Source organism: Chinchilla lanigera, unplaced genomic scaffold, assembly GCF_000276665.1.
Source record: "Chinchilla lanigera isolate Chin_1 unplaced genomic scaffold, ChiLan1.0 scaffold00072, whole genome shotgun sequence".
NCBI classification, from domain to species: Eukaryota; Metazoa; Chordata; class Mammalia; order Rodentia; family Chinchillidae; genus Chinchilla; species Chinchilla lanigera.
In genome coordinates this window covers 4,334,233-4,360,291 of record NW_004955473.1, presented here as the reverse complement: position 1 = coordinate 4,360,291, position 26,059 = coordinate 4,334,233, and the positions used below count along the sequence as shown (strand labels likewise).

The following is a 26,059-nucleotide window of genomic DNA, read 5'->3' as shown; positions in this document are numbered from 1 at the left end:
CTTTGTTCTCGCGTCCTGGCCTCCGGGATTGGGTGCGGCCTACCTGGCTCTTTGCGCGCTTTTCGGCTGGGAATCGCGGTGGTATGAGTCCGGCCCACACTCGGACCCAGGAGCGCTGCAGCTCCCGGAGAACTCGCTCAGTGCCATCTGTTTATTTCTGTATTGTTTATGAATCACTAATTAACTAGTCAATTACTGTCAGTAATTTGAAATTGAAGACTATACATATACACACATTCTGGGATATACTCCTCAGTGAGTTACTACAAATGTCTTATTTCCTATGAAAGGAGGACAGTATGTTGATGCCATCTCTCCAAATACATTCTTTTATTAAGGAAAAAACTCTGACAATTTACTCTCCTACAATTCTTTTCTTATGTCCAAATTTATATCCCTTAGTTTTTATGCTTGCTATGATTTTGTTACACAATATTATGCAAAGTTGAGGAGAGTATTTTGTCAACAAATATCTACTGAAAACTGGTAGGAAGCTATTCTACCAAGTGATCAAGGGCATTGGGTTAGGAGTCAGATGGTTCTGGACTAGAGTTTAGCTCCACTACATTGCTACTTTAATGTGTTCATTCTTTTTCTTCTCTTCTTATCTGCCTGCCTTCTAGGCTTCCTTTCACATTTACTGGATGTTTTCTGTATGTCAGGCACTATTCTAGATATTGGGGATATTTGTGAGTAAGGCAGGACTTGTCACTGGTCTTGTGGAGTTTACCATCTGGGGCAGAAAATGGACATTAAAATACAGTAATAGTACAATAATAATTATACATTGTAATATGTTATGACTAAAGAACTGTTTGATCATAAAGTACCAGACCATAAAATTAACCAAATCATTGTATCTACCTTACATGTTTGATGAAGACTAAATTAGATACTGTGGATAAAGACATTAGCATAGCTTCTGGCACATATTGAGCACTCAGTTAATGGTAATAATAACATGATAATAGCTAAAATGATGATGGGAAATGGTTCCAGCCTTTATTCAAAGGGCTCAAATTCTGCTGATACAGAGTTTAAGTAATTAGTTCAGTATCACAGTTAATTAGCAGTTGAGCAGGACATGAACTCAGGCAGCTCTGATGCCAACATTCATAGTCTTGCCCATCACACTAGATTCCCTTCCAAACTGTCCCTTGGTTTTCTGTGTTCTCCTAGCCCACTGGGGACACCGATGTTATAGTCCTTACTACATGATATTTTTATACCATCTTTCCATGTCTGCCTTTGTTTCTAGCCTATAGAATCCCTCATTCCTCTTTCTTATTTCTTGTGCCTAACCATCATGTCTGATATAAACTAGATGTTCAATAAACTATTTAAAAAATGAATGAGGAAATATCTAAGTGCATATAACAGAGTCCTGCAGAAATATTCCTCCTCCCAGAAGCAAATGTCAAGTTATTCACAGCAGAATACTACTCTGTTGGATCAAGATAAAATCTCTTTTGGGGAGGCTTCTTTTCAGGGCTGAGTGATATGCAAAAATTATAAGTGGGAAAACGCAGGAAGAGAAAATTGTGATAATTTAAGGTATTATAATCCCAACATGGTGACAATATAAGAAAATCAGAATTCCGAAGATACAAACCTCAAAAAAGATAAAGCTACGGATACAGATATAATTTTCATTACAGAGAAATTCTTCGTATATAAGAGACTAACTGGAATTTCACTGAGAATTTAAAGAAATTAAATTTACTAAAATAAATGTGCAGGTCGTAGCTATAATTGTTAGTTTCTTGAGAGCCAGAGATATAAACCTCATTCAGTTTTGTATCTTTTCCCATGCCTCGTTCAGAGTAGGTGCCAAAAAGTATGCTTTTAAATAAGTAAACTCCGCAAGAACTCAGCAATCATACAAAATGGGGCTTACCTGCATTGTCTATTGCATAGACCCACAGCCATCTAAAATCTCTTTGCATTGTGTGGTCCTGAACCGTAGACTTAGCTCTCTAGTCATTTCTGCAGAAGGAAGATAGTCCAAAGCTGGGTGAGACATCAGACCTCTGGGATATACCAGGACTTAGATAAATGGTGAATTATAGTGTTAATGATAGTAATCATAATATGACTAAAAAGAATTAATATTTACCTAATGTTTACTATGTGCCAGACATTCTTCTAGGCACCTCTTATACATTAATATAAATTCACAACCCTATGACGTAGGCCTTCTCATTTCCCCCATTTTACCAATGAGGTAACTGAGACAGAGGCCATAAAGTGAGCTTAAGCCAGGATGCAAACCCAGGCAACCTGTCTCCACAGTTCCTGCTCTTACCTTTTATGCTCTTCTAAACCAGGAGAACTGTAAACTTATAGAATATTGGAATTGGGACATGCATAGAGATAGGACAGGTATAGAGCTCAGCATTATATGGATGGGTGCTCTCCATGTCCTCTGTTACAGTGGGTTCTTAACGTGGATTAAGTTGTCTCTGAATAGACCTGGCAATATTTGGAAACATTTTTGGTTGGCACACATGGGGGGAAGGAAGTTGCTACTGACATGTAGTAGATAAAGGCTAAGAATGTTGCTAAACATCCTATGATGTACAGGACAGACCTCTGTAAGAAACAGTTATCATGCCCTAAATGTCCGCAGTGCTGAGATGAGAAACCTTTCTGTACTATAACAACTTTTGTGTCTTCGCACCTGAGAGTGCCTTATACCTCTGGTTTCTTCTCACCCCCTTCCCATGCACAACATGTACAGTCAATCCTAGTGTCCACACACACAATTTATGCCCTATTCTCGTATAGTACTGTGACTAACTGATAAGCCCTACCCCTGGCTATGAATCTATTAAGGTTTTTAGCATGGTTACTTCTAAGCTCCCTGTGGTGGCGAATCCAGGTGCTGTGGAAGGCTAGTGAGGTGCTGTTTAGAGAGTGAATTTGGAAATAGAATTAGGAAAACACCATGACAAAGAAAGGAATTTCAGAAAATGCTTGCACAGAACACATGAGAAAAATCCACTTCTGTGATATCATACAGGGCTGTGCACATAGTAGGCACTGAAAAAGCATTTGTTGTAGAAGATTATGACACAAGGGCAGGGTTGGGTGTCGGTACTGAATAACACTGCATTTTCTTTTCTCTGGCTATGGGAAAGGAAACAGCAAAATAAATGATTTCGGCCTGCACTGAGCCCAGGGCTCAAGGTTTTATCTTCTACTTGGTATTTATTGCTCATGAAGCAATATATTATACATTGAAGGTATTATTTTGAGGCCCTGTTCATTTTTGTTGAAAATTAACAAACTATCATTGTTTGTGAATGATGCACTGAAGCCCTCCTCTCTCTTCTCTTACAGATGCTATCAGCAGCTTGTATCATAGTTATACAGCATGAAAAAACTGACAGGTGATCTTCTAAGACAAGGTTTCCAAACATCTCGAGATAGATAATGCCATTATATAAGTAGGGGTTTTAATTCCTCATGAGTGTTATCCAGAATGAATTAATAAACCACTCAAGGGAATAAGGATGCCACAACTTATCCTTCCTTGAGAAGGAAAAGAAAAGGAAGAGAAGGGACAGAAAGTGAGGGAAGGATCTTGACTCTAACCTATACAGTAGGTACTCATTCTCTCAGGGGTTGTGAGTGTGGCCGGATGGTATATGAGACAGTGGCTTTATCTTTAAAGTACACAGATGAGAACTTTAAAGAGAGGAAGCTTTCACAAACTAAATCTCATCCTGGAAGATTCATTGCTGTAGCTAGAGAGACCTGGAGAGCTTCCCCTGCATACTGGAGCCTTATAAGGACATTCCAGGTTTTTCTTTAGATCTATAAGAATCTGGGATTCAAACCAGCCCTTCAGATGGCAGTTGCCATGGGGATGAGGTTGTTGTATAGTGAGGAAGAAGACAACAGGTCTTGGCATGCATCTCTCTCTTCCAGGAATTCATAGCACATACCTTACATTTACTAAGGCAACAAGGTATAGGGGAAGGAATACTGACTTTGGAGTCAAATAGATTTTAAAAATTAAATCTTGGTTTTACTGCTTAGCAGTTATGTGACTTGAGAAGAGTTCCACGAAGTTTTTAACCTGTTAATTCACCTGTAGCTGGGGATAATAACTATCTTTTCTGTACTCAAGATAGTGATAATGATGCTGATTCCTAATATCAATTAAATGTTTATTATGTGCCAAACACAACTTTACATGTATTATATAATCTAGTCTTCACAATAATGCAATGAGATACGTAATGTTTATTATGATATCAATTTTATGGATAAGGAAAATGAAACAGAAGTTTGGAAGTTGCCCACACTTCCACAGAGATAGCTGTTGCAAGAGTTGGAAGTCAAGTTCAGGAAGTATGGCTCTAGGACCCACAGTTTTAACCACTGAACTATATACCACCATTAAGAACACTGACACAGAACAAGCACTTGTTCTTGATTTTATCCTCATTTCCTTTATTTTTCCCTTCCTTTTTTTTCTGGCTAAGGAAGAACCCATTCAGCTACTCTGCAGAGGTCTCTTCTCACACATCTCTCAGCGAGAGCCAGGCACCTCCTTTTTTATTTCACAGTGGGGTGCATGGACTGAAGAATCTCAGGGATACTCCTAGTCACTTCAAGGTTATTAGGTGAATGTGAGGCAGGTGAATCGGTTGAGGTTGGATCCAGAGACCCATCAAGGGGTCCATCCAGGGGCCCATGGAACCTCATCAAACTCCACTGTGGGAAGCCTGGAGGGATTTTTGAGCAGCAAGAGCAGAGGTGGGCTCTCCTGGGCTTTTTTGTACTATAATCCATGTCTTGGTTACTTTTCTCTCATTGCTGAGACAAAATACCCAACGCCCAAAATGAAGGAAGGAAAGGTTTATTTAGCTTACAGTTTGTGGAGGTTTCAGTCCATACTTGGCTGGCTCCGAGGCAAAAGGTAGCAAAGCAACAAGAGCAAAAGGGGGAATGGCAGTCGAACAGCAAAGCAGCCAGAGCAAACTGGAGGAATGGCGAATGGCGGCAAGCAGCTTCTTTTTCCCTGCCTTACTTTGTAAACAGACTACCCCCACCTAAGGGGCGTGTAGCTCTCACATAATCTCCATGCCCTCCTCTGCAACAGGCTCAGGATATATACAAAGTAAGTATCCTGCCTTCCTGCTGAGTTACTTAGCCAAACCTCTAGACTCCCCAAGTTGACACAATGTATCAACCATAACAATCCATAACAGCCAGCCTCTTGGCTTCTTGGGCTTCTGAGATACTGGGGAAGTAATGTTTCCTTGGTCTAGGGTGAATGGGTAACTGTGGCCTTTCATCTTTAGAGTGGCATCATGACATATATATTTCTTCACCTAATATTTAGGTAACAAACACTAAAAAAGAATAAATGAACCTCAAGATGCTATATATCTCAGCTGCTTTAACATTTGCACTAATTGCCCATAAGCCATTCAGTTCTTTCTCCTGGTTTTAAAACACATTAATATTACTGTTGGGATCTCGGGTGTTATAGCTACTGGTTTTCAATTGCAAACTGTAATGTTTAACAGATCAACTAATTGCATTTCAGGTACTGAGCATGCTCATTATGGTAATGGTATGGCTACTTGTAGTGATGGTTTGGGTTGAGGAAGGATGAGGAAGGAACTATAAACTCAGTTCCCAAAGCTCTATGCTCTAAGCTTTCCAGAGGTGAACTGTATTAAGAGATGATTTGACAGTCTGGCTGCTATACCTTTGGAAGTCTGGCTAGTTTTCTTCGAGGAAAAAGAACTAGTTCTGGGGTTAATCCACAAGCTGTTTTGTTTTAGGTGTTGTTGCTGAAAATCTTTCCAACATGTTTTGGTCCACTTCCTTGCCATAGGAGATTGAGTGTGACTAAGATAAATATATCATGAACTAGATCTGGAATTAGGAGGGCTAGCCTGAACTTTGGCTCTACCATTACTTGCTGTACAGCAAGCACTATGTTTCTCAAAGTGTGTTCCAACCATGTGCATCAGAATCACTTTGAGTGCTTGCTAAATAGGCCAACAGCCAGGGCCCACTGCTGAGGTTTTCATCTGGCTGGCACTGGGAAATCTGCCTGTTGAACAAGTGCCCCGGGGAACTCTTATGTCCATTAGGAATTTGAGAAACACAGAGCTTTGGTTTCTTCATCTTTAAGAGTGAAATTATCCCCTTTACAGAGCTGTGGTAAAAACAACACAGGTGGTCATATGTGCTAGTTATACCTGAGACTTTGAAGTTATTACAAGGTTCTATGGAAACAAAGAATATCACTTTAACAAATTTGTTAAATCCATGTGATATGTGGTGAAAAATATGTTTCCCTGCCCCTTGAGGGTCTCCTAAGAGTCATGATAGAAAGACCTAAAAACAAAACTACTGTCTAGTTTCACAACGGCTAAACAGAGATGCAAAGAAAGAGGAGGAAGTTAATCTGCTAGGATGAGGTGGGGGTGGAGAAGGAGGGAGAAATGTGCAGAGGAAGTGATGTTAATCTGGGGGAGATGAATTTAGACTGAGTTTTGAAAGATAAGCCATTTATCATGGTACTATGGATATCTTATAAAGGTACAGGACAAAGTTGTATTTGTGCTTAGTCTAGACAGTGCTTTTTTGGGGGATGTGTATGAATGGAGAATATTTTCCATATGCACTTTCTTATCATTCCTCTCTCCTAAATGTAGAATGCTGAAGGACTGGAGGTGTTTCGTATTCTCCACTTGGTTGGGTTTTGAGAGGCTGGGGTTTTAGACTATATTGTTGACCTGCATTACAAACTACTAACTACAAGGCCATGGTCTATGTCAGGGGGTGGGACCCGGGCCATGACAACTATAAACAAGTCAAGTGTTAAATCCTACTGATAATGGGAACTTTGGCTTGAGAACTAGCTGCCTCAGCAGGGCCATCCTCAAATATTAAGGTCAATGCTATATATACACATAGTGCAGCAGGAGGCAGTGACTAATGGCTCTGTGTTGGGCCAGCAGCCTGGGCCCCTTTTGAGCTTCTTTCCTTCCACAGGTCACCTATGTGAACTTTCTAAACTATCCCTTAATTTGGCAATCAATTACAAAATAATAGTTTTTATTATACAGAGCTTCCCATAACTTATATCATCCTTCATGTTTCAAAATGATTTTGTTTTTTTAAATCACACTATACTCCCACCAACTACCAGCATGCATATGGCTAGACCAAGCACAATGAATTCCCAACCTTCAATGGGGTATGACCCTGAATGAAAAAAGGGGGCTAAAACAGTGGTTAAGGATCAAGGTGTGTGAATTAGATTTGATTAGACATGAGTTTTACTACTGGGCTACACTTATTATCTGTGTGATGCTTGGGAAGTGACTTAATGTCTCTGTATATCATTTTCCACTTCTGAAAAATGAAAGTAGTAACAGCCCTTAGGTAATAGGGCTGTAGCAAGGATTAAAGGAGAAAATATGTGAAAAGGGTCTATTGCAGGGCTTAGCTCAGTAAGTGGTAACAGAATACTAGTAATTATAGTGTAGTAACAACCATGAACAGTCCCTATGATGCCGATGAAAACAGGGACCATTGGAGGTGAGGAAAGAGCAGAGTGTCTTAATTTCTTTGGTAAAAAGCATATGAAAATACCAGTTTAGGGACCATCCATTAATAATAGGGACGAGGGTTGTGGTGGAGCATGCCGGTAATCTTAGCTTTTGGCAGGCTGAGGCAGGAGTATCGCTGTGAGTTTAAGGCCAGCCTGGGCTACATAAGTGAGTTCAAGGCCAGCCTGAATTACATAGTCAGACCATGTCTCAACAAAATGAAATAATAATAATAATAATAATAATAATACTGGGGAATATATTACAACAAAAACATCATCATCATCATCAACCACCACCACCACAACAACAACAATAATAAAAGCTGGCTTTTCTTTAACAAGTTCTTTACCAAGAACACAGCCAAAAAGAACAGCAAGACTATCTTATATTTCTCCCGTGATTGACAGCATTTTCAAAAAAGGGGTACTGCTAAGAAAATCCTTAAAAGACTTTTCCAGTGTTAGCCTCATCCTCCAGTGTACATATTACAAACTCATTAGACCTGCTGCTAAGACTCATTTGTTTTTTCCAAAAACATGGATGACATTTGTACCTATGCTATTGTTCCTGGTCCTCCCATCTGTGGTGGCAGAAAGCCAGAACAACCTAGTATCACATTTTGATTATGACAAGGTTGGGAAACAATGAGGTAGGCAGAAGAAGATTTGCTCTTCATGGCTAGTCTTTCAACAGGAAAAAGGGATATTATGGCCATGGCTGTGACTTCTGTAACAGAGGCAGACACCTACTGTATCAACCTAGTCTAGAAACAGTCCATCTGCAAGTAAATTTGCTTGATGGTTTGTGATTCTGGGATAGTATTACTAGTGCACCTTTCCTGGAAGCTATCTTATATATGACGTAGTTTGACTCCTCTAATTCAATAGCTGTTCTGAGTATTTTAATGCAGCTATAATAATCCAAATAGCAAAGACATGTGAATTATTGACTTTCCTTTCTTTCATCTATTTCTGCTGTAACTTAAATTTTCTTCCTGAGTGACTCTCCAGGTCACTAGAAATGTCATCTTTAATTTATTAGTGTATTTTAAAAATCAGCATTAACACAAAAAAGACAAAAGCTGTTAAAAAATAAAAGACATCTAGGTAGGTGATGATCTCCAGAGCAAACCTAACCGTGACTGGTAGAGCAAATTTGATTTAAAAATGATTATAAAGGGTGAATTTCCTGTAAATAATGAATTGGAAAGAAAATCAGGCTGGGAGTGTTTGCTTATCCACTTATTTGCACATGGAAGAAAAACTGTAATTCCTGACAGCCTGTGCTTAGAGTGTGTCTGAATTGGCTAGCGAGAAACCAACCAATGATAAAAATAAATACAAAAGCCCACCCATTTATTGCATCCTTGCCAACACTAAGAAAAGCCATAAAGATAATAAATCCTTGGCTAACAACCCATAAATCCACGGCTATATTAAAAGTATTTAACTTCCAACTGCCAGATGACCATGCTACTGTTCTTATCTCTTATAGAAGCTGGAAATTCACTGTCAGAAAGGAGGTGAGGCAAGGAGCAAGGCAGCTGAAATATCCAAAGACTCCAGAAATATTCTGGGAAAGCACGCCCCCAAACAAATGACAACTTTTTGAGAAACTAACTGGTGTGTCACTGGGAGACACTGTCAGAGCAAACCAGCTAAGATGTTTTTTTTTTTTGTTTTTTTTTTTTTTTAAATCAAAGTGCATCCAGGTTTCAAGAGTGGCTTTCTTTCTTAAAAAATGTAAACCTATTTCTGTTTTTCAGATCCTATTTTCCACCGAGTCACACTATTTTTCTAATTTCTTCAATTGAATATTGACTAGTTATAAAGAGAGATTTATGAACATCTAAAGTGTAAAAACGACCTAGTGAAAATTGTGTGCACAACATACAGTTAAGAAAAAGAATGTAACTACCTTTAGAGTCCACCATCCACCCCTCCCTAATCCATTGAATTTCCCTCAAAGATAACCACTCTTTTGAGTTTCATGTTAATCGTTATCTTCATAGTTCTATTGCATATGTTGATACTGTCTCTTCAGAAATACTTTATCTTAATTTCTAAAAGATTCTTTAGTTGCTAACAGCTTTCTGTACTACTTTTCTTCACCCTTCTCCCCTCTCCCTCTCTTAACAAACTCCTCTTCTCAGCTAAAGGAATAGTTTGTAGTCTAGGAAGAAATTTGAGTGACAAATACATCATTTAGTAGTGAGTGTCCATATGAAGACAGTGATTCTTTTTTGACATGGCTACTTCCTTTTTGTTTTTCGTGAATCCCTACTGGGCCTTAATTTGTCCACTTAGAGATTTAGAGGTGATGTGGGGATATAGAGCTGGCAGTGGGCTGGAGAGCAGGAGACAAATCCGTGAGTATTGTCTCTCATAGGTACTGCAGAAGCTTAGTCAGAAGACTATGTTATTTGTTGGTGGTGTAACTTTAGTTGGTAATGATACTGCTGTTCTGCTGCTGCTGCTGATCACGTATCAGTTCTATTGAAGTAAAGGTAAAGGGCTAAATGGTTATGAATTTTCTACTGTGGAGCTAATCTATAAACTTATCTTTGCTAGTTTCCTGGCAAAGCCGACAGCACAGACAAAATTAAAATTTCTTTTTCAACACTGTATTCCTTGTCTACAAGGAAACTTTCTACTTTCAGATATCTTCCTCAAATCCCACTGTACCTGCCTGATATGCATGTGTGGGAGCTGTGTTGCCTTTGGTCTACGTTAATGCTGGACTCCAGGGCACAAAGTAGTCACATGTTACAGGGATACAGCATTTTCTCTTCATAATTTCTCATAGGATGGTGCCGGCTGTTAACTCAAATAGAAATTAATGCAAGATATGCTTATCACCTGATCAATGTGTGCCTTAGGAACTTTCCAAAGGGCCCAACTTTTACTGTGTGATATTAACATAATGATATGAATGCCATTCTACTTTTTTTTAAAGAGTCTCTCTTTAAAGATCTGTGAAAATGAGAGTAAGCAGTACAAGACACATTTCCATTCTGTAAACAATATAATCAAATCTGTAAATGGGCAAAAACACACAAAAGAGATGCACCATAAAACTGCTAGCAATTGTTTCTGTGAAAAGACTCAAGGTGCAAATGATTTGCAGCTGCCCTAGGTACTGAAGGAAGAGATTCAAACAATAGAGGGGAAATGTTGATCACCATTTTGAATATGGAGTTGGTCTACCTGCTTGTGTGCCCAGAGGGGATCTTTAAATCTCTAAGTGGACAAATTAAGGCCCAGACAGTGGAAGAGTGCTGGTCATCTTCTCACATGTTTCCTAATCTTTTTTTCCAGTAGCTTTTTACTGGGGTGTCTTGGATTTTTTATGTTTTTTATTTTAAAGAGAAAAAAACCCACAAAATTTCAAAATAAGATACCAGGAGGGTAAGAGTGGTTAATACACTGCGTATTATTATCTTTAAATGAGTTACTCAGAGTACAAGATATTGACATTTAATTGTCCAAACAATATTAGCACAATCTTTCTTTTCAATGAACTAAGAGAAATGAGTAGTATAATTGTCTTAACTATGATATATATTATATGTATCGATATATATATATCTATATATCTATCTATCTATCTTTTCCCTTCTTTTCTCCATTCCTTCATCCCAGCTTCTCTTTCATTTTGAAGTTTCTTCCCATTTTACAATATCTATTGTACATTTTGGATCTTATTTACTCTTTCAGCTTCTCACACTAGGGAGACAATATAATGTTTACACATGGGTGTCTTATGTATTTCACTTATGAGTATTTTCTCTAGTTGCATCCATTTACCTATGAAAGTTTCAAGTTTATCCTTCCTTAAGGCTGAGTAGTACTCCATTGTACAAAAAGACCACATTTTTTTTATCCATTCCGTGGTTAATGGGCATTTGTGTTGTTTCCAAGATCTAGCTAATACAAATAGTGTTGCACAAACATAGGTGCATATTTATCACTGTGGTATATTTTTAAATTCTTCTGGGAAGATACCCAGAAGTGGAATAGCTAGGTCAAATAGAACCTCCAATCCTAGTTTCTTGAGGAATCTCAACACTGATTTTCACAATGGTTCTACCGATCTACATTCCCACCAACAGTGGAGAAAGGCTCCATTTTCCCCACAGGCCCTCCAGCATTTCTTAATGGTTTTCTTGACAATAGCCATTCTTTCTGAGATGAGATATAATCTCAGTGTTGTTTTAATTTGCATCTCTCAAATGACCAGTGATGTTGAACATTTTTTCATGTATTTATTTGCTGTTTGTCTTTCTTCTTTTGAGAAGTGTGTATTCATCTCAGATGTCCATTTTGGGATTGGGTCTTTAAATTTGGGAAGTCTGAGTTTTTTGAGTTCTTCATATGTTCTCAATAGTAATCCTTTGTCTGAAGAACAGCTGGCAAACATTTTTTCCCACGTTGTGGGTTGTCTCTTCAGTTGCTGTTTTATCTTGCTTGGCAAAAGTTTTTTAATATGATGAGATCCCAGTTTTTGATTCTTGGTGATAGTTCCTATGTGATTGGGGTTTTATTCATAAAGTCTCTGCCTACACCAATGTCTTCAAGAGTTTTACCTATTCTATCATCCAGCAGATTTAATGTTTCCATTTTAACACTTGGATTTTTAATCCTTTTCAAATTTACTTTAGTGCATAGTGAAAGGGGTCTAATTTTAATCTTTGGCATGTGCAGAGCCAGTTTTTCCAGCACCATTTGTTAAAGAGGCTATCTTTCTTTCAGTGAATGTGTCTGGCACCTTTGACAAAGATAAGGTGACTGAGCATGTCTGGAGTTGTTTCTCAGTCTTCTAATCTGTTCCACTGATCCTCAGATGTTTTTTTTTTTTTTGTTTTGTTTTTTTTTGTTTTTTTTTTTTGCCAGTACTATGCTGTATTTAATCACAGTAGCTTTATAGTATAATTTCAAGTTAGGGATTGTGATGCCCTCTGCCTTGCCTTTGCCGCCCAGATTTACTTTTGCTGGTCTATGTCTCTTCTACTTCTAAGTGAATTTTAGGATTGTTTTCTCTAATTCTGTGAGATATGCTGTAGGAAGTTTTTGTGTGTGTGTGTTTCTCTCCGGTACCGGAAACTGAACTCATGACCTTGCGCTTGCCAGGCAGGCACTTTGCCGCTGAGCTAAATCCCCAGCCCTGCTGTAGGAATTTTGATAAGAATTACATTAAATCTGTATAACAGTTTGGGAAGTATGGTCATTTTCACTATACTGGTTCTTCTTACCAAACAGCAAGGGGTATCTTTCCATTTTCTGATATCTGCTTAAATCTCCTTTTTCAGAGTACCGTAGTTTTGAACGTAGAGATCTTTTATATCCTTCATTAGATTGATTCCTATGTATTTCACTTTTTTGGACACTGTTGTGGAAGGTGCTGTTTCCTTAATTTCTCTGTCAATGAGTTTGTTCTTCATGTAGAGGAAGGGTATTGATTTTTTGAGTGCTGACATAGTATCCCACTATGCTATGGAATTTGTGTATTAAATCTAGCAGTTTTTAAGTGGAGTTTGGGGCTCCTCTGTGTAGAGTATCATGTCATCTGCAAATAATGATAATTTAACTTCTTCCTTTCCTATCTTTATTCCTTTTATTTCTTTCTCTTTTCTAAATGCTCTGGCTAAAGTTTACAGGACTATGTTGAATACGAGTGGAGACAGTGAACATCATTGTCTTGTTCCTCATTTTAGAGAGAAAGCTTTCAGGTTTTGTCCATTTAGTATGATGCTGGCTGTTGGTTTGTCATAGATGGCTTTCATCAGATTGAGATAAAGATCATCTATTCCAGTTTTCTGTAGGTTTTTATCATAGGTGTTGGACTTGGTCAAAATATTTTTCTGCATCTACTGAGATGATCATGTGATTTCTATACTTGGCTCTATTAATATGGTATGCTACATTTATTGATTTATGTATGTCAAACCATTCCTGCATCCCTGGGATGAATCCCACTTGGTCGTGGTGTATAATCTTCTTGATTATTTGCTGCATTCTGTTTGCCAATATCTTATTGAGGATTTCTTCATCTATGTTCATTAATGAGATTGGCCTGTAGTTTTCTTTCTAGGTTGGGTTCTTCTCTGGTTTTGGTATGAGGGCAATGCTGGCTTCCATGAATGAATTTGGGAGTATTGCCTCCCTTTCAATTTCATTGAAGAGTTTAAAAAGTAGTGGTATTAGGCATTCTCTAAATGTTTTGTAGAATTCAGTACTGAATCTGTCAGGGCCTGGCTTTTTCTTTGTTGGTAAGTTTTAAATTACATCTTCAATTTCATTGATTGATATTGGTTTACTTAGGATTTTTACATCTTCTTGATTCAGCTTTGGTAATTCATATGAATTTAGGAATCTGTCCATTTCTTCTGCACTTTACATCTTATTAGAATACAAGTTTTCAAAGTAGGTATAAATGATCTTCTAGATTACTGTAGGGTGTGTTGTGATTTTACCCTTTTCATTCCTAACTGCATGGAATTCAGTCTTTTCTTTCCTATTTTTCATGAGGTTGGATAAGGGTTTGGTAATTTTATTTAATCTTTCGAAGAGTCAACTCTTTCATTCATTGACTCTTTGTATTTTTAAATCTCCAATGTATTAATTTCTGCTGTGATCTCTATAATTTCCTCCTTCATATGAGCTAATGGCTTAGCCTACTCTCCTTTTTCTAGAAGTTTGAGGTTCACAATTAAGTTGTTTATTTGCACTTACTCTGTTTGCCTGAAATGTGTATTCACTGCTATAAATTTCCCTCTTAGGACCGCTTTTATTGTGTCCTATAAGTTCTGGTATGTTGTACTGTTATCATTTAATTGTAGAAAATGTCTCATTCTTCTTTAATTTCATCTATGACTTATTATTCAGGAGATTGCTAATTAATTTCCATGTGTTTATGAAGTTCTTGTGGTTTCTTTTGTTGTTGACTTCCAATTTCATTGCGCCATGGTCTGATAAAATGCATGGGATTATTTCAATTCCTTTGCATTTATTTAAGCATGTTTTATAACCTAGTACATGGTCTATTTTGGATAACATTCTGTATACACCTGAGAAGAATGTGTATTCTGATGTCGTGTGGTGGAACACTCTGTAGACATCTACTGAGTCCATTTGTTGAAAAGTTTGGTTCATCCTAATATTTTATTGTTCACTTTTTGTGCAGTTGATCTTTGTTTTTGTGACAGTGGAGTATTGAGATCCCCCAGTATGCTTGTATTAGTACTTATTTGAGGTTTCAAGCCTGTTAATATTTATTTTATATAGTTGAGTGCACTGGTATTTGTTGTATATGTATTTATGATTGTTATCTCTTCCTCCTGGATTGTTTCCTTTACAAGGATGTAGTTGTTGTCTCTCTTAATCGGTCTTGGCTTGAAATTCACATTTGCTGCAAATACAACAGCTACCCTTGCTTTTTCTCTGGGTTTCTGTCACATGGCATATTGTTTTCCATCCTTTTACTTTCAGTCTATGGATTTGTTTTTGAATTAAATATGTTTCTTGTATGCAGCATAATGTTGGATCTTGCTTCTTGATCCATTCTGCCAGTCTGTTTCTTTTGATTGTTGAATTTTGACCATTAACTTTGATGGTTATAATTGATATGTATTGACTTATCCTTGTCATGTGATTTTCCTGTTGTTACCTCTGCCACTTTTTTCTCTCCCTGTGTTTAACTGTTTGCCTTGCCTGGTGGATTCCCTCTGTTGGGGTACATGGAATTGTAGTCCTTGTTATCTCTTTCTAGAATGTCCTTCAAAACATTTTAGAGGGCTAGTTAGGTGGTCATAAATTTTCTCAGATGTTCTTTGTCATGCAAGTATCCTCTTTCTCCATCACTTTTGAAAGACAGTTTTGTGGGGTATATCAATCTAGGTTGAAGTATGTTTTCCTTTAGAACAAGCTCTCCTTGACTTGAAGGTCTGTGCTGAGAATCACCTGTGATTCTAATGGGCTTTCCTTTATATGTGATTTATTTCTTTTCCCTAACAGCTTTTAATATTCTATTGTTGTGTTGAATTTCTGGAATCTTGACTATGACATGGCTGGCTTTGGATTTTTTTTCATTGTGGCTAGCTGGAGTTGTATGTGCCTCACTTACCTGTATGTCAAATTATTTTTCTCTCCCAGGGAAGTTTTTTGCAATGATGTCTGTGAACAGTTTTTTTTATATCATTTGCTCTCTGCCTTGCTTTTTCATTGACTCCAATCAATCTTATGTTGTTCTTCGTTTCATCTAGCAGCTGCTGCATTGATTTCTAATGGTCCCTTTTTATTTTCAAGAAATTCTTTTTCTCATGGTTGCTAACTGCAAGCCTGTGTACTATATCTGAGATCCTGTCTTCATACTGGCTTAATCTGTGGATATTTTCAGTGGAATTTTTATTTTCCTGGATATTTGTTTGAATCTGCCCTATGGATTCCATTTCTTTCCTATGCTGAGCATTCATGGCTTCTATAATTTTCTTAAGTTTCTCTATTTTTTCGTGTGTATCTGCTCTAGTGCAACTGAGCATGGTTTTCATTGTGGACATCATCTCTGCAGTTATCTGAGAAATTATTTCTGATTTGATTTTTTCTAGCACCTCATTCAATTGCTTTGCTGTTACCACTTTAAAGAGGCCAGGTTGGTATCTTTCGGATTGCCGTACTTCATTGCCTCTTGGCCTTACCTTTGGTACACTGGATGTCTGGGGTTGCATCTTGTCCAAGTGTCCCCTCATTTTCTTTTCTTCTTTTAGTTTAATCCCTGGGGTGATGCTTATGGTGGATTGCTTTATTGCTAGTATTTAGAAACCTTAGGAAATGACCACCTTGCCAAGTTATCTTCCATGTGTAGCTGGTTTTCAGGTTTTGAGTCTGTTGCAACATCCCTCTTCCCCAATTTGTTGGGCATGAGAAGCTGCTGTCTGTTTGGCCCAGCCCTTGGTTCCTTGGCACTCCGCCACAGAATTTTTTGTAACCCTTATGTTTCCCAGTCCTGAGGCGAGACAGCCACATGCCCATCTGCTGCTTTAAAAAAAAAATTGACAGGGCTTAAGCACACGGGACGGGCTATTTGACCTCTGATATTGTTAGGCTCCTGCCTTCCGCTTAACATCTGACGCCTGGAACAAGCAGGCCAAACACACATGGCCTCTGCAGGGGCCAGCACAGAGTCTTCAGCTGAGGGACAGCTGCAGCTATGGCAACAAATGCCCAGGAATGAGTTAACACCAACCATTGGGGTTAATGAGAGAGGCAAGGTCTTTTGTACAAATGCATTAGAGAAAGAAATGCAATACAGCCAGAATGAGGTCCATTAAATAATACTGAGTGATAAAATCTATCACCATTCTTAAATTGGACTTGGTTACTTAAATTGCTTTTCCAAATCAGTCTCTTGTGTTCTAGCTGTTCACTGAGAATATAAGCTTCTTTTCAAAAAAAGAATACGAACAGTTATATGCAGTGTAAAAGGATAAGATAGGATAGGCAAAGGGTAAAAATTAGACTTGTAAAAACAAGAAGTAAGAGAAATAAAAGTGATGTGTACAACCATGTTTAGAATATGTTCAAACAGCTTGTTATTACTAACAATCAACATCTGACAACATTCTCCCCAGATATGTATTATAAACAGTACTATTATGATGCATTAGAATCAATCTGAGTACTAACAATAATAGGTGGTTGGGCGGGTAAATATACCCCCCAATTACCATTGAGTGCCCTTTCCTTTGTGGCTACAGAATAACTGTCATCAATATTCTCTTATACAGTGTGTTTTCTTATCAGCATTGTGTCCTCAAAACATTCCTGGAAAAAAAGATCTATATTGATGGGAGTTTCTGAGGAAACAAGGAGGCACAAAGAGGTTAAGTGAAAATGAGCAGAGGTGGCATCACCATTGCATAACAGAATTTGAGTTATAAAAGGAGTTAAGGTAAAGGCAAAATCTTTTGGGCTATTCATTCTAGGAGGGCAGCATCTGTGCAGTGCAATAGATCAGAGTTTTTAGCTGCTTCCAAGCAACAGTGAGAAGCATATATTCCTTAAGCCACTGCATTTGGGAAATCTGACTGCAACTCACAGCACAAAACCACAGAGAACATTTTTACTTCTGTAAAGTACAGCATAAACTGAGAATAAAATTTTACTTCTGGGAAGAAAAAAAGTACACTGAATTGAAAAGCCAGTATAACACATTTGGACAGTATTTCTTAGTTACAAATGAAGTAATAGGTAGTGGTACTTATTAAGCTCCTACAGTGCTTTTTGTTAGTGGCTGAGAGAGACGTGAGAAGCAGAGGACTGCAGCTCTTCCCTCAGAGCTTAATTACTTAAGGTGGGACTAGACAAATTCCCACACAAAATAAAGACCAAGCAAGACTCCATAAAAGCTCTAAGTATCAACTGATAAGCCTGGTTGTCCTACTAGTTAGAGGAAAAGAATGAGAAAACATAAAAGATAGGATGCGGGAAAATTTCCACATGAATATAACTAGAACTTAAATTGACTAACATATAAGACATTTCCATCAGCAATAAATGGAGTCACAATGGAGTGGCCAAAAGAAATGAACAGGAAAGAACATACCACGAAATTAGAGGGACATATGGGTTTAAAGGAACCAGTATAGCAGTGTCACCCACCATCTGACTATAATCGTATCATTTTTGAAACAAACTACAATGACAAGGTCTTTTCCTTGCGGACAGCACATCTTAGGTAAGTCTACCTGGTTGGCAAATATATCCAAGAGCTAGAAAGCAGCTCTGGTAAGCACATGGAAGGCAAATAGTCTGGTCTGTGAGCTGAAGTCAAAACCAAATGTTTTAGTTATTAGACATACAAAGTGGCCAAGTTACCATTTGGTTTTAGAAATTAAGGTGTTGGACTTATGCATTTACCCAGATAGAGTGTTATCCTACTCACAGGGTAGGATTAAATTTTCCTAACAAAAGCATTTTGGATTCATTTCACTGCCTTTGGTGGCATTAATCAGTATCCCAGATGATGTCTTATTGAGGCATTTGGAGCTCCCATTCCCTTCTGCTTCACAGCCTCAGACTACACACATCACTTTGCTTTGTATAGAAACACTGCTGGCTGTAGAATAAGGGGGTGTGGAGATCTCAACCGCTGAACACGTAGTTTTCTCTACACAATGGGTCAGCAGTGTAATTTTCACAGGGTAAAGCTGAACATTGCATCAAGCAACAGAAAACAGAGCTTCCTGAGATCTACTTGTAAATTACTCATTGGGAAGAATAAAATTCAGAATTGAAAGCTGGCTGCTTTCTCTGTATAGAAGCTATTCTCTGAAACAGAAAAGTGACCATTGCTATCTCTTTTCAGGGCATTTGAAATAGACCACAATTATGCCAAAAGAAGTTGTCATGTAAGAAGTCTATTTGTGACCATAGCTCTTAGAGCTTGAAGGCACTGTAGTTCTGACAATAGCCTAAATACTATTTTACAGGCACAGAGTCTATCTTTCGATTTTTCCTGGAGTATAAATGGCAAGTTATTACATGAATGTTACTTGTAGAATTTAAACCAATGACTATATTAGACTTATACATCAGGAATGCATGAATTCATGACAGTGTTGGCCAAAGAAGGTGAGCTGGGAAGAGACAGCCTGTGGTAAATTAGGAAGACAGAGGAAGGTTAAAGGTAACCAGGACGGAGGTATCTGTCATTATCTGAATCTGATTATGTCTTTTTTGAGCCAAACTCTACCGATACATCTTGCTTCCCCAGGGGCAGCACTTCTCAGACAAGCAAGCTTAGAAGACACTGGGAAGAAATATTTCTTTATTTTGACATGAGCAGCTATGTGGAAAAGATGAGCAGACATTTGATTTGAGAGCAAGAGGTACTGAGTTTAATGCCCATCATCTCCTGGAGATGATGTATTGTATCCACAATATGGAATCACTGCAGCTGCTTGCTGTTTCCAGAGGGTCACAGTATACAGCCTTTTATCTCCAAATGTCTAGTTTCCAATATGGTTATATCTTGCAATCTGTTTTAAATATAGCTTAGATATGAAGGTTTTGGTCAAGCATGCAATGACTAACCTTCAAGCACAACAGAATACCAGGAGAGCAGTCTGACCTTTGCAGTAAAAATTAATTCGATGTTTACAATCTAACCTGAAATCTATAGCCTTTATTCATATGACAGAATCACAAGACAATTTAGTAGGGATTATTAAATTCCACTTAAGCTCATCAGAGGAGAGAACTGAGGTTGATGCATCTCAGGCCACCACTGAACTAGAAAAACCACGTGGGAAAGAAAAGATAGAGGAACTTCTAGGAATTAAGTGTAAGGGGCTACACTTGGTACACAGCAGGTACTCTTTGGGAAGTGATTTAATGAATGAGGCAAAACATTAAGACAAATTTGAAGTCTGATACCTACAGAATCCCTTATTTACCACCCACAGATAAGTTCAAACTCTGTAAGAAATTCACACCGGGAAGTCACTTAATAAGTAACACAGATCCCTAGTGAGAATGGAAGGTGAGTGGATTGGGGATGGTACAAGACATGCCACCCATCTGCACTTCCCTTCCCATTGCAGCTGGTGGTATGAAGTATGGGGCAGAAGATTGTTATTCACAAACAAAAAGCCAAATAGGTATCAATGAACCAAGACACATGCATCTTTTCTGAGGTAGCTAAGGGAACCTCAACAGGACAGCTCTTCAGGGTTTCCAGAAAGCCTCTGTCACAGTAGTACCAACTACAGTACTATCCAGAAGGAATCAGTGTTCCAATCATTGCATTTAAATATGCATATTGTACACAAAGGCCTAAGATTGTTTGCAGGGGAAAATCCTGGTTAGTTTTATTTAAGAAATATGATAATGTAGCCTTCTGAATCTGATCCTCTTTATTTGAACATTCATTATAATGATTCATCTCTGCCCTTCTTTCTTTACCAGTGGTATTTACATTCTATTAGCAAATACAATTCATAGAGGATAAGGGAATCAAGATTATCCAATTTCTTTCCATCACAGGAACAGAAGGTATCCTGTGATAGTCTGTTTTGCATCATTCTACTTATTTTAATGTTTTCCCTGAATAGTCAGGGTTTGTAGCATTAAATATTATTAATATTGCAGAGTCAGTACTAGCTGAACATCATAACAATTATCTGGCTTTGTCTAAATGACCCCCTTATTTGTTTCCTATGAACTCAACATTCCCTAGTCTGGAGGTTCTCTTGTACTTCAGAAAGTAGGCTGACTTTGTACCTCTCCAAGACATACTTAGCATTAATATGATTCTTTAAATGGCTATTAGCATTTTACCTTACACAAATAGTCAGCCAGGTACCTGCATTAGCTCCTTGCTGAATTATAAAAAACACTGAGGGCAAGGATGGTACCTAGTATACTATTAAATAACTCTCCAGGGTATTTCATATTGAATGAACAAATAGCCAGTATAGTGCTATCAACTTTTATTTCCTTCAATCTGCTGACAGCATTGTAATGTCTAACATTAATTATAGCTCACACTGTTTTTAGGGAGAAATGCTTTTTTAAACTTTAAAAATTTGTCCTCAAGTTAATCTGCCTCACATTTTCCATTTTAATTTATTCTTTTACTGACTGATATTACAAGGAGTCTTCTGATAAGCACCTTATAAAAATGGCCACAAGTCATATAGGTAATATCAGGGGAACCGGGAATACATATTCAAATAACAGTATGGCAATGGCAACCATAATTGTACAGCAAACCAAGTACTGGAGCAGGGTCTGCAAGACTCCTCTTGTTATGCCACAAGTCAATCCATTTTTGTAAACTGGGGTAGCCTGGGAGACATTAGGACGATGAAGGTGGGCTGCTTCACAAGGAAATCCCATGAGGAAATGGCTTTGCTTTGCTGGAGATTATTTAAGGAGCTCCTGGTCATGACTACTTACCAACCAGTACTGAAGTTGTTTTTTTTTTTTTTTTCTTTTCAGTATTTTTACATTGGTACAGCCATACAGTACACAATGGATGAATATCAACCTGGAGGTAGGAAACCTACTTTTCACCTGAACATGCACTAAAAGTAAGCTGCTACTTCTACCCACAGCTGTAGTTTCCTTAAGAAATCTCTATTAACATTCAAGGAAACCTTTGTGATTAAAGTTATTCTTTGTATTAAATCCAAATGCAAAACCCTTTCCTATGGAAGTATTAACATATCCTTCTTATTGTCTTCCCAGGGGATGAACTGATAGTCACTTCTTATCTGTTAAACATGTTTTTTTTCTTTAAAGAAATTACTATTGAAAATTGTCTCCCAGTTGTGGTTTTGAGCCTAAAAAGAAAATCAGATGCCAACATTTATAGCTTTTCCACCACCTGTACTCAGCGAGTCAAAAAAGGGGTGGCTGAGAAGGAAAGACTGCGTACCAGTCCTCACTGAGTTACTGGATGGAGAAAGGAAAGATTTAAAAATGTCAGAGGCTAAATAACATGCAGCCCTCTCTTCAAGCTATCAGAAGCAATGAAAATAGAAGTGTCATATTTGGGGCCCTTTAAAGTCCAGTATACAGGTCTCTGAATGGTAGAACTACTCTATCTCAACATGTGGTTACTTAGATACCTTACTGTCACTTATCTCCATCTGCACATAAATTTGAACATTCATTATAATGATTCATCTCTGCCCTTCTTTCTTTACCAATGGTATTTACATTCTATTAGCAAATATTATTCATAGAGGATAAGGGGATCAAGATTATCCAATTTCTTTCCATCACAGGAGCAGAAAGCATCCTGTGATAGTCTGTGCTGCAATGAGTAGCACATGCTTATCTGCTGGAAGACTGGTTGGATTCTAAGGCCTTGATTTGGATAAACCTGTCTTTCCCATTTAGCGTTAGATATAGTTTATGGGAATACTAGTGATACTGCTCAGAAAGTTGAGTAGGATATTTGGGAAGCTGGATGGATGAGTAATTACTGTTTCTCAGAGTGACAGCTGAAGCTAGCTTATTCTAAGTAGATGGTAGTTGCAAAGTTTCTTGGTAAAGTCTGGGCAAAGAGTAAGTCAGGATTATAATTTCTGCCTGGAGGGAATGTCTAAGTAGCATTGTTCAGCACGAAGTGTTCATCATATCATAGGACTGGCAAATAAACATGAGATTCTTGCTTGGTAAATAAAATCAAATGAAAAGTAAGAATTCTCAAGTGTATGTTTGAAAGAGAAACTCAAGAACATCGCATATATCTTACTTCCTAGGACACTTCTGAGGTTGCAACTGGACAGGCAAAAGAAAACTGGAGTAAACACCAGTGGACAGTCTCAAATGGCAGGGCACATAGTAGCTTAGAGGCAGAGGACCCACTGTTTTAACTTGTGAGTTCCAAGAAAATATCCTCAAAACAACCCTGTTACTCTCATCATCTGCAGTATAAAGAAATCTTCAACAAAGCAAAGCCCATTCTCCATAGGATTTCCTTGTAAGGCAGAGGCTCTCGGGGGTAGGACTGATGCTTATGGGCTACACACTGAATATAAGGTTAGGGGGTTTATAACACAGAAGAGATCTGACATGTATCCTCTGGGGAAGAGACTGGATAATTAGTTATAGTTTTCTCCATTTTTCATGCCTACTCCTGCCTCTTACTAAGTTGCATCAGCTTCAAACATGAAGGTTAAGATTTCTTACCTGGGATTTTACTTACAAAAAAGACCAACCAAATATTTATATAAGAAAACAAAATACATGAGCTTCAAACATGAAGGTTATGATATCTCATCCAGGACTTCACTTACACAATAGACCAACCAAATATTTGTACACGAATACAAGTGACTACTTGTGAAACACTTGCAGTTTTTCCAGTAAAGGAGGAAGTGGAGGAAGTTGGCTGTTTTACTTGGTCTGCACTCTGCCAGTGGCATATCATGCTGACACTAGAAAAACATGCTCTTTTCAACAAGACTTAGTCTCCTTTCCCTTTTCCTTACTGTCTCTCTCTCTCTAATGACTGGAAGTAGAATAAGACTTTGATTTTATGATGATTTAAAGATCTATGAGTTCATTTTCTTCCCTGGGTATGTGATCAACTTCAGAGAAACAATTGTATAACTAGTAAGGAAAATAATTCTATTCCAGGAGATGGAGACCTTTTGTCATAAGCCAGAATGAAGAACTAAGCCTTCAATTTCAAGAGGGCCTCTGGGCTGAGAGGCTTGTCTGGCTGGTGCCCAGGTGTGCTCACTGGAGGAGCAGGGCAATCAGCTGGTCTACACTATTGTTTATGTTCTCTCTATAGGCAGAAGCATTGGAGTAGGGAGGCTAGAATGGGTACCAGGTTCCTGCTGGGCCCGTAATTTTTTAATCATGCAACTCCCATAGTATATTGTGATTAGTAGTACCCAGTAACCAAAAGCTATTTTCAGTATCACAAGACAATGGAAATAAGGCAGTAAGTAGATTAACAGTTTTAAAGTACATGGCATAATGATTGATGGACACACCTCTACATGTAGCTAGCACTTACGAAGTACCTCTTGTGGTCTCCTTATTGTACTAAGTATTTTATATGTATTTTATCCTTACAAAAACAATATAAGGTAGGTATTATTATGATTTTATTTTTCTATGGAGGAGAAAACTGCGTCTCAGAATTTTAAGTAACTGGCCCAAAGATTTTATAATTATAAAAGATGGGGCTGAGATTTGAAGCTAGCTTTCTTTTACGCCCTAGGTGCCAAGCACTGTGTTTGGTAGACTACTTATGCCTAATCCTCTTGAGTTGCAGGTATGACTATCTCCACTTACAGTTGAAGAGAAGGAGATTTAAAGAATTTACCAGTTTGTCCAAGATCACACAATAGAAAGTAGCACTGCTAGGGTGTTAATCTAAATCTGCCTTTGAAGCCCATGTTCTTAATCACTGAACCCTGCTTTCTCCACTGCAATCTGATCTTGTTTAGATATTAATCAGATATTTGTCCCCATCCTAACTGGCACAGTGAAGGCAGATGTAGAACACAGGTGAGCTGAAACCATATCTTATATTTTTTCTCAGGGATGGTGTTACACTGGGATGTGGAAAGGGTGATAAAAGACATAGGGAGATAAACGGTAACTGATTTCTATCCTTTGATGCCTAAATTATAAGAGAATTATAGATCACTCAGAACATGAGCTACAGTGACAAGATAACACTATTAAGAGAGTTACTCTCTTCCAATAGATTTAGTGTTTCTGTTTTAATATTGAGATCTGTGATCCATTTTGACTTGAGTTTGGCGCATGGTGATAGGCTTGGGTCTATTTTCAGTCTTTGGCAGGTAGCAAGCCAATTTTTCCAGCACCATTTATTAAAGAGGCTATCATTCTTCCAGTGAGTTTGTTTGGCCCCTTTATCAAAGACTAGGGGGCTGAGTGTGTTTTTGGTTGTGGCTGTTTCTTCCAGTCTCTTCCATTGATCCTTAGGTCTGTTTTACAGCCAGTACCAGGTTGATTTTATGACAGTAGCTTTATAGTATAATTTCCTACCACTTTGTTTGTAACTCTGTATTGTCTGTACTGTACTTTTGCTATTTTGTAAAAGGTTGTCTGTCTGTTAATGTTTTCCTCCTTTCATTTTTAAAATAAAAAAAAGAGAGTTACTCTCACCTAACAACTACCATATTACCTGAGTTGAGTCAGTTTGCCAGTTACCAACTAGGTGCCTCCTGGCTCCAAATTCAACCTTGCCTGCTTTTGAACAAGGTCTTGGGCCTTTTATTTTTCCTTTGCCAGGTGGCCTGGTGTTAAGCTTTGTCAGTAGAGGGTGCCAGAGAGATATTTCAGGAGGAAGGGGCATTTCCTCCTGGGTGCAGCATGCTAGTGTACTCAGCATGCTCACTTGGCAGGCTCCTGTAGTACAGCACCCAGCTTCCCAGGGGCTAGTTCCAGCAGCGGACACACCTGCCCCAGCACTAGGTTCCTACAGTGTCTGCAACTTTTCAGGCATGCAACTCCAGTAGTACATGGTGATCAGCAACACCCAGTACCCAAAAGCATCTAGTACCCTACTCTCAGATGGTTTTGTTTAATTTAATTCATTTATTTTTTGGTTTTTTGAGATAAGGTCTTGCTATGTAGTTCACACTAGCCTTGAACTCACTATGTAAGCCAGGCTGGCCTCAAACTTGTAGCAATCCTCCTGCCTCAGCCACCTTAACCTCAGATGGTTTTAGACTACAGTACCTGTGGTAAGATACCTCCCTGTGACTAGATTTCTCTGGCACTATAGAGAGTATATTTCTCAGAATTTCCACAGAGGAGAATTCCAGGAAGTTCCCCTGGTAGAGTTCCACAGCAGTTTCTTTGCTGGAGGGAACTGACTATACTCTTTCTTATAAGATCTGATTCTCAACCCTGGGGGGAGGGTTCTCTCTCTGCTCCTTTTTTAATTTTAAAGAGAATAAATATAATAAAAAA

General features: G+C 38.2%; 1 protein-coding gene across 4 annotated transcripts in view; it reads right to left on the bottom strand.

Annotated features, from left to right (window-relative positions):
- Enox2 (ecto-NOX disulfide-thiol exchanger 2) overlaps positions 1-26,059 on the bottom strand; it is a 331,866-nt gene that overhangs the window by 94,977 nt on the left and 210,830 nt on the right. For 2 of the 4 annotated variants that reach the window (XM_005401229.2, XM_013523085.1), the window contains exon 2: positions 1,898-1,986. The exons of the other annotated variants lie outside the window; for them this stretch is intronic. Coding sequence is in view for 1 of the 2 variants with exons in the window: in XM_013523085.1 (XP_013378539.1) it covers positions 1,898-1,946 (49 nt within the window). In the remaining variant the exon portion in view is untranslated. The remainder of the gene's footprint in view (positions 1-1,897; positions 1,987-26,059) is intronic. 4 annotated transcript variants of the gene reach the window in all.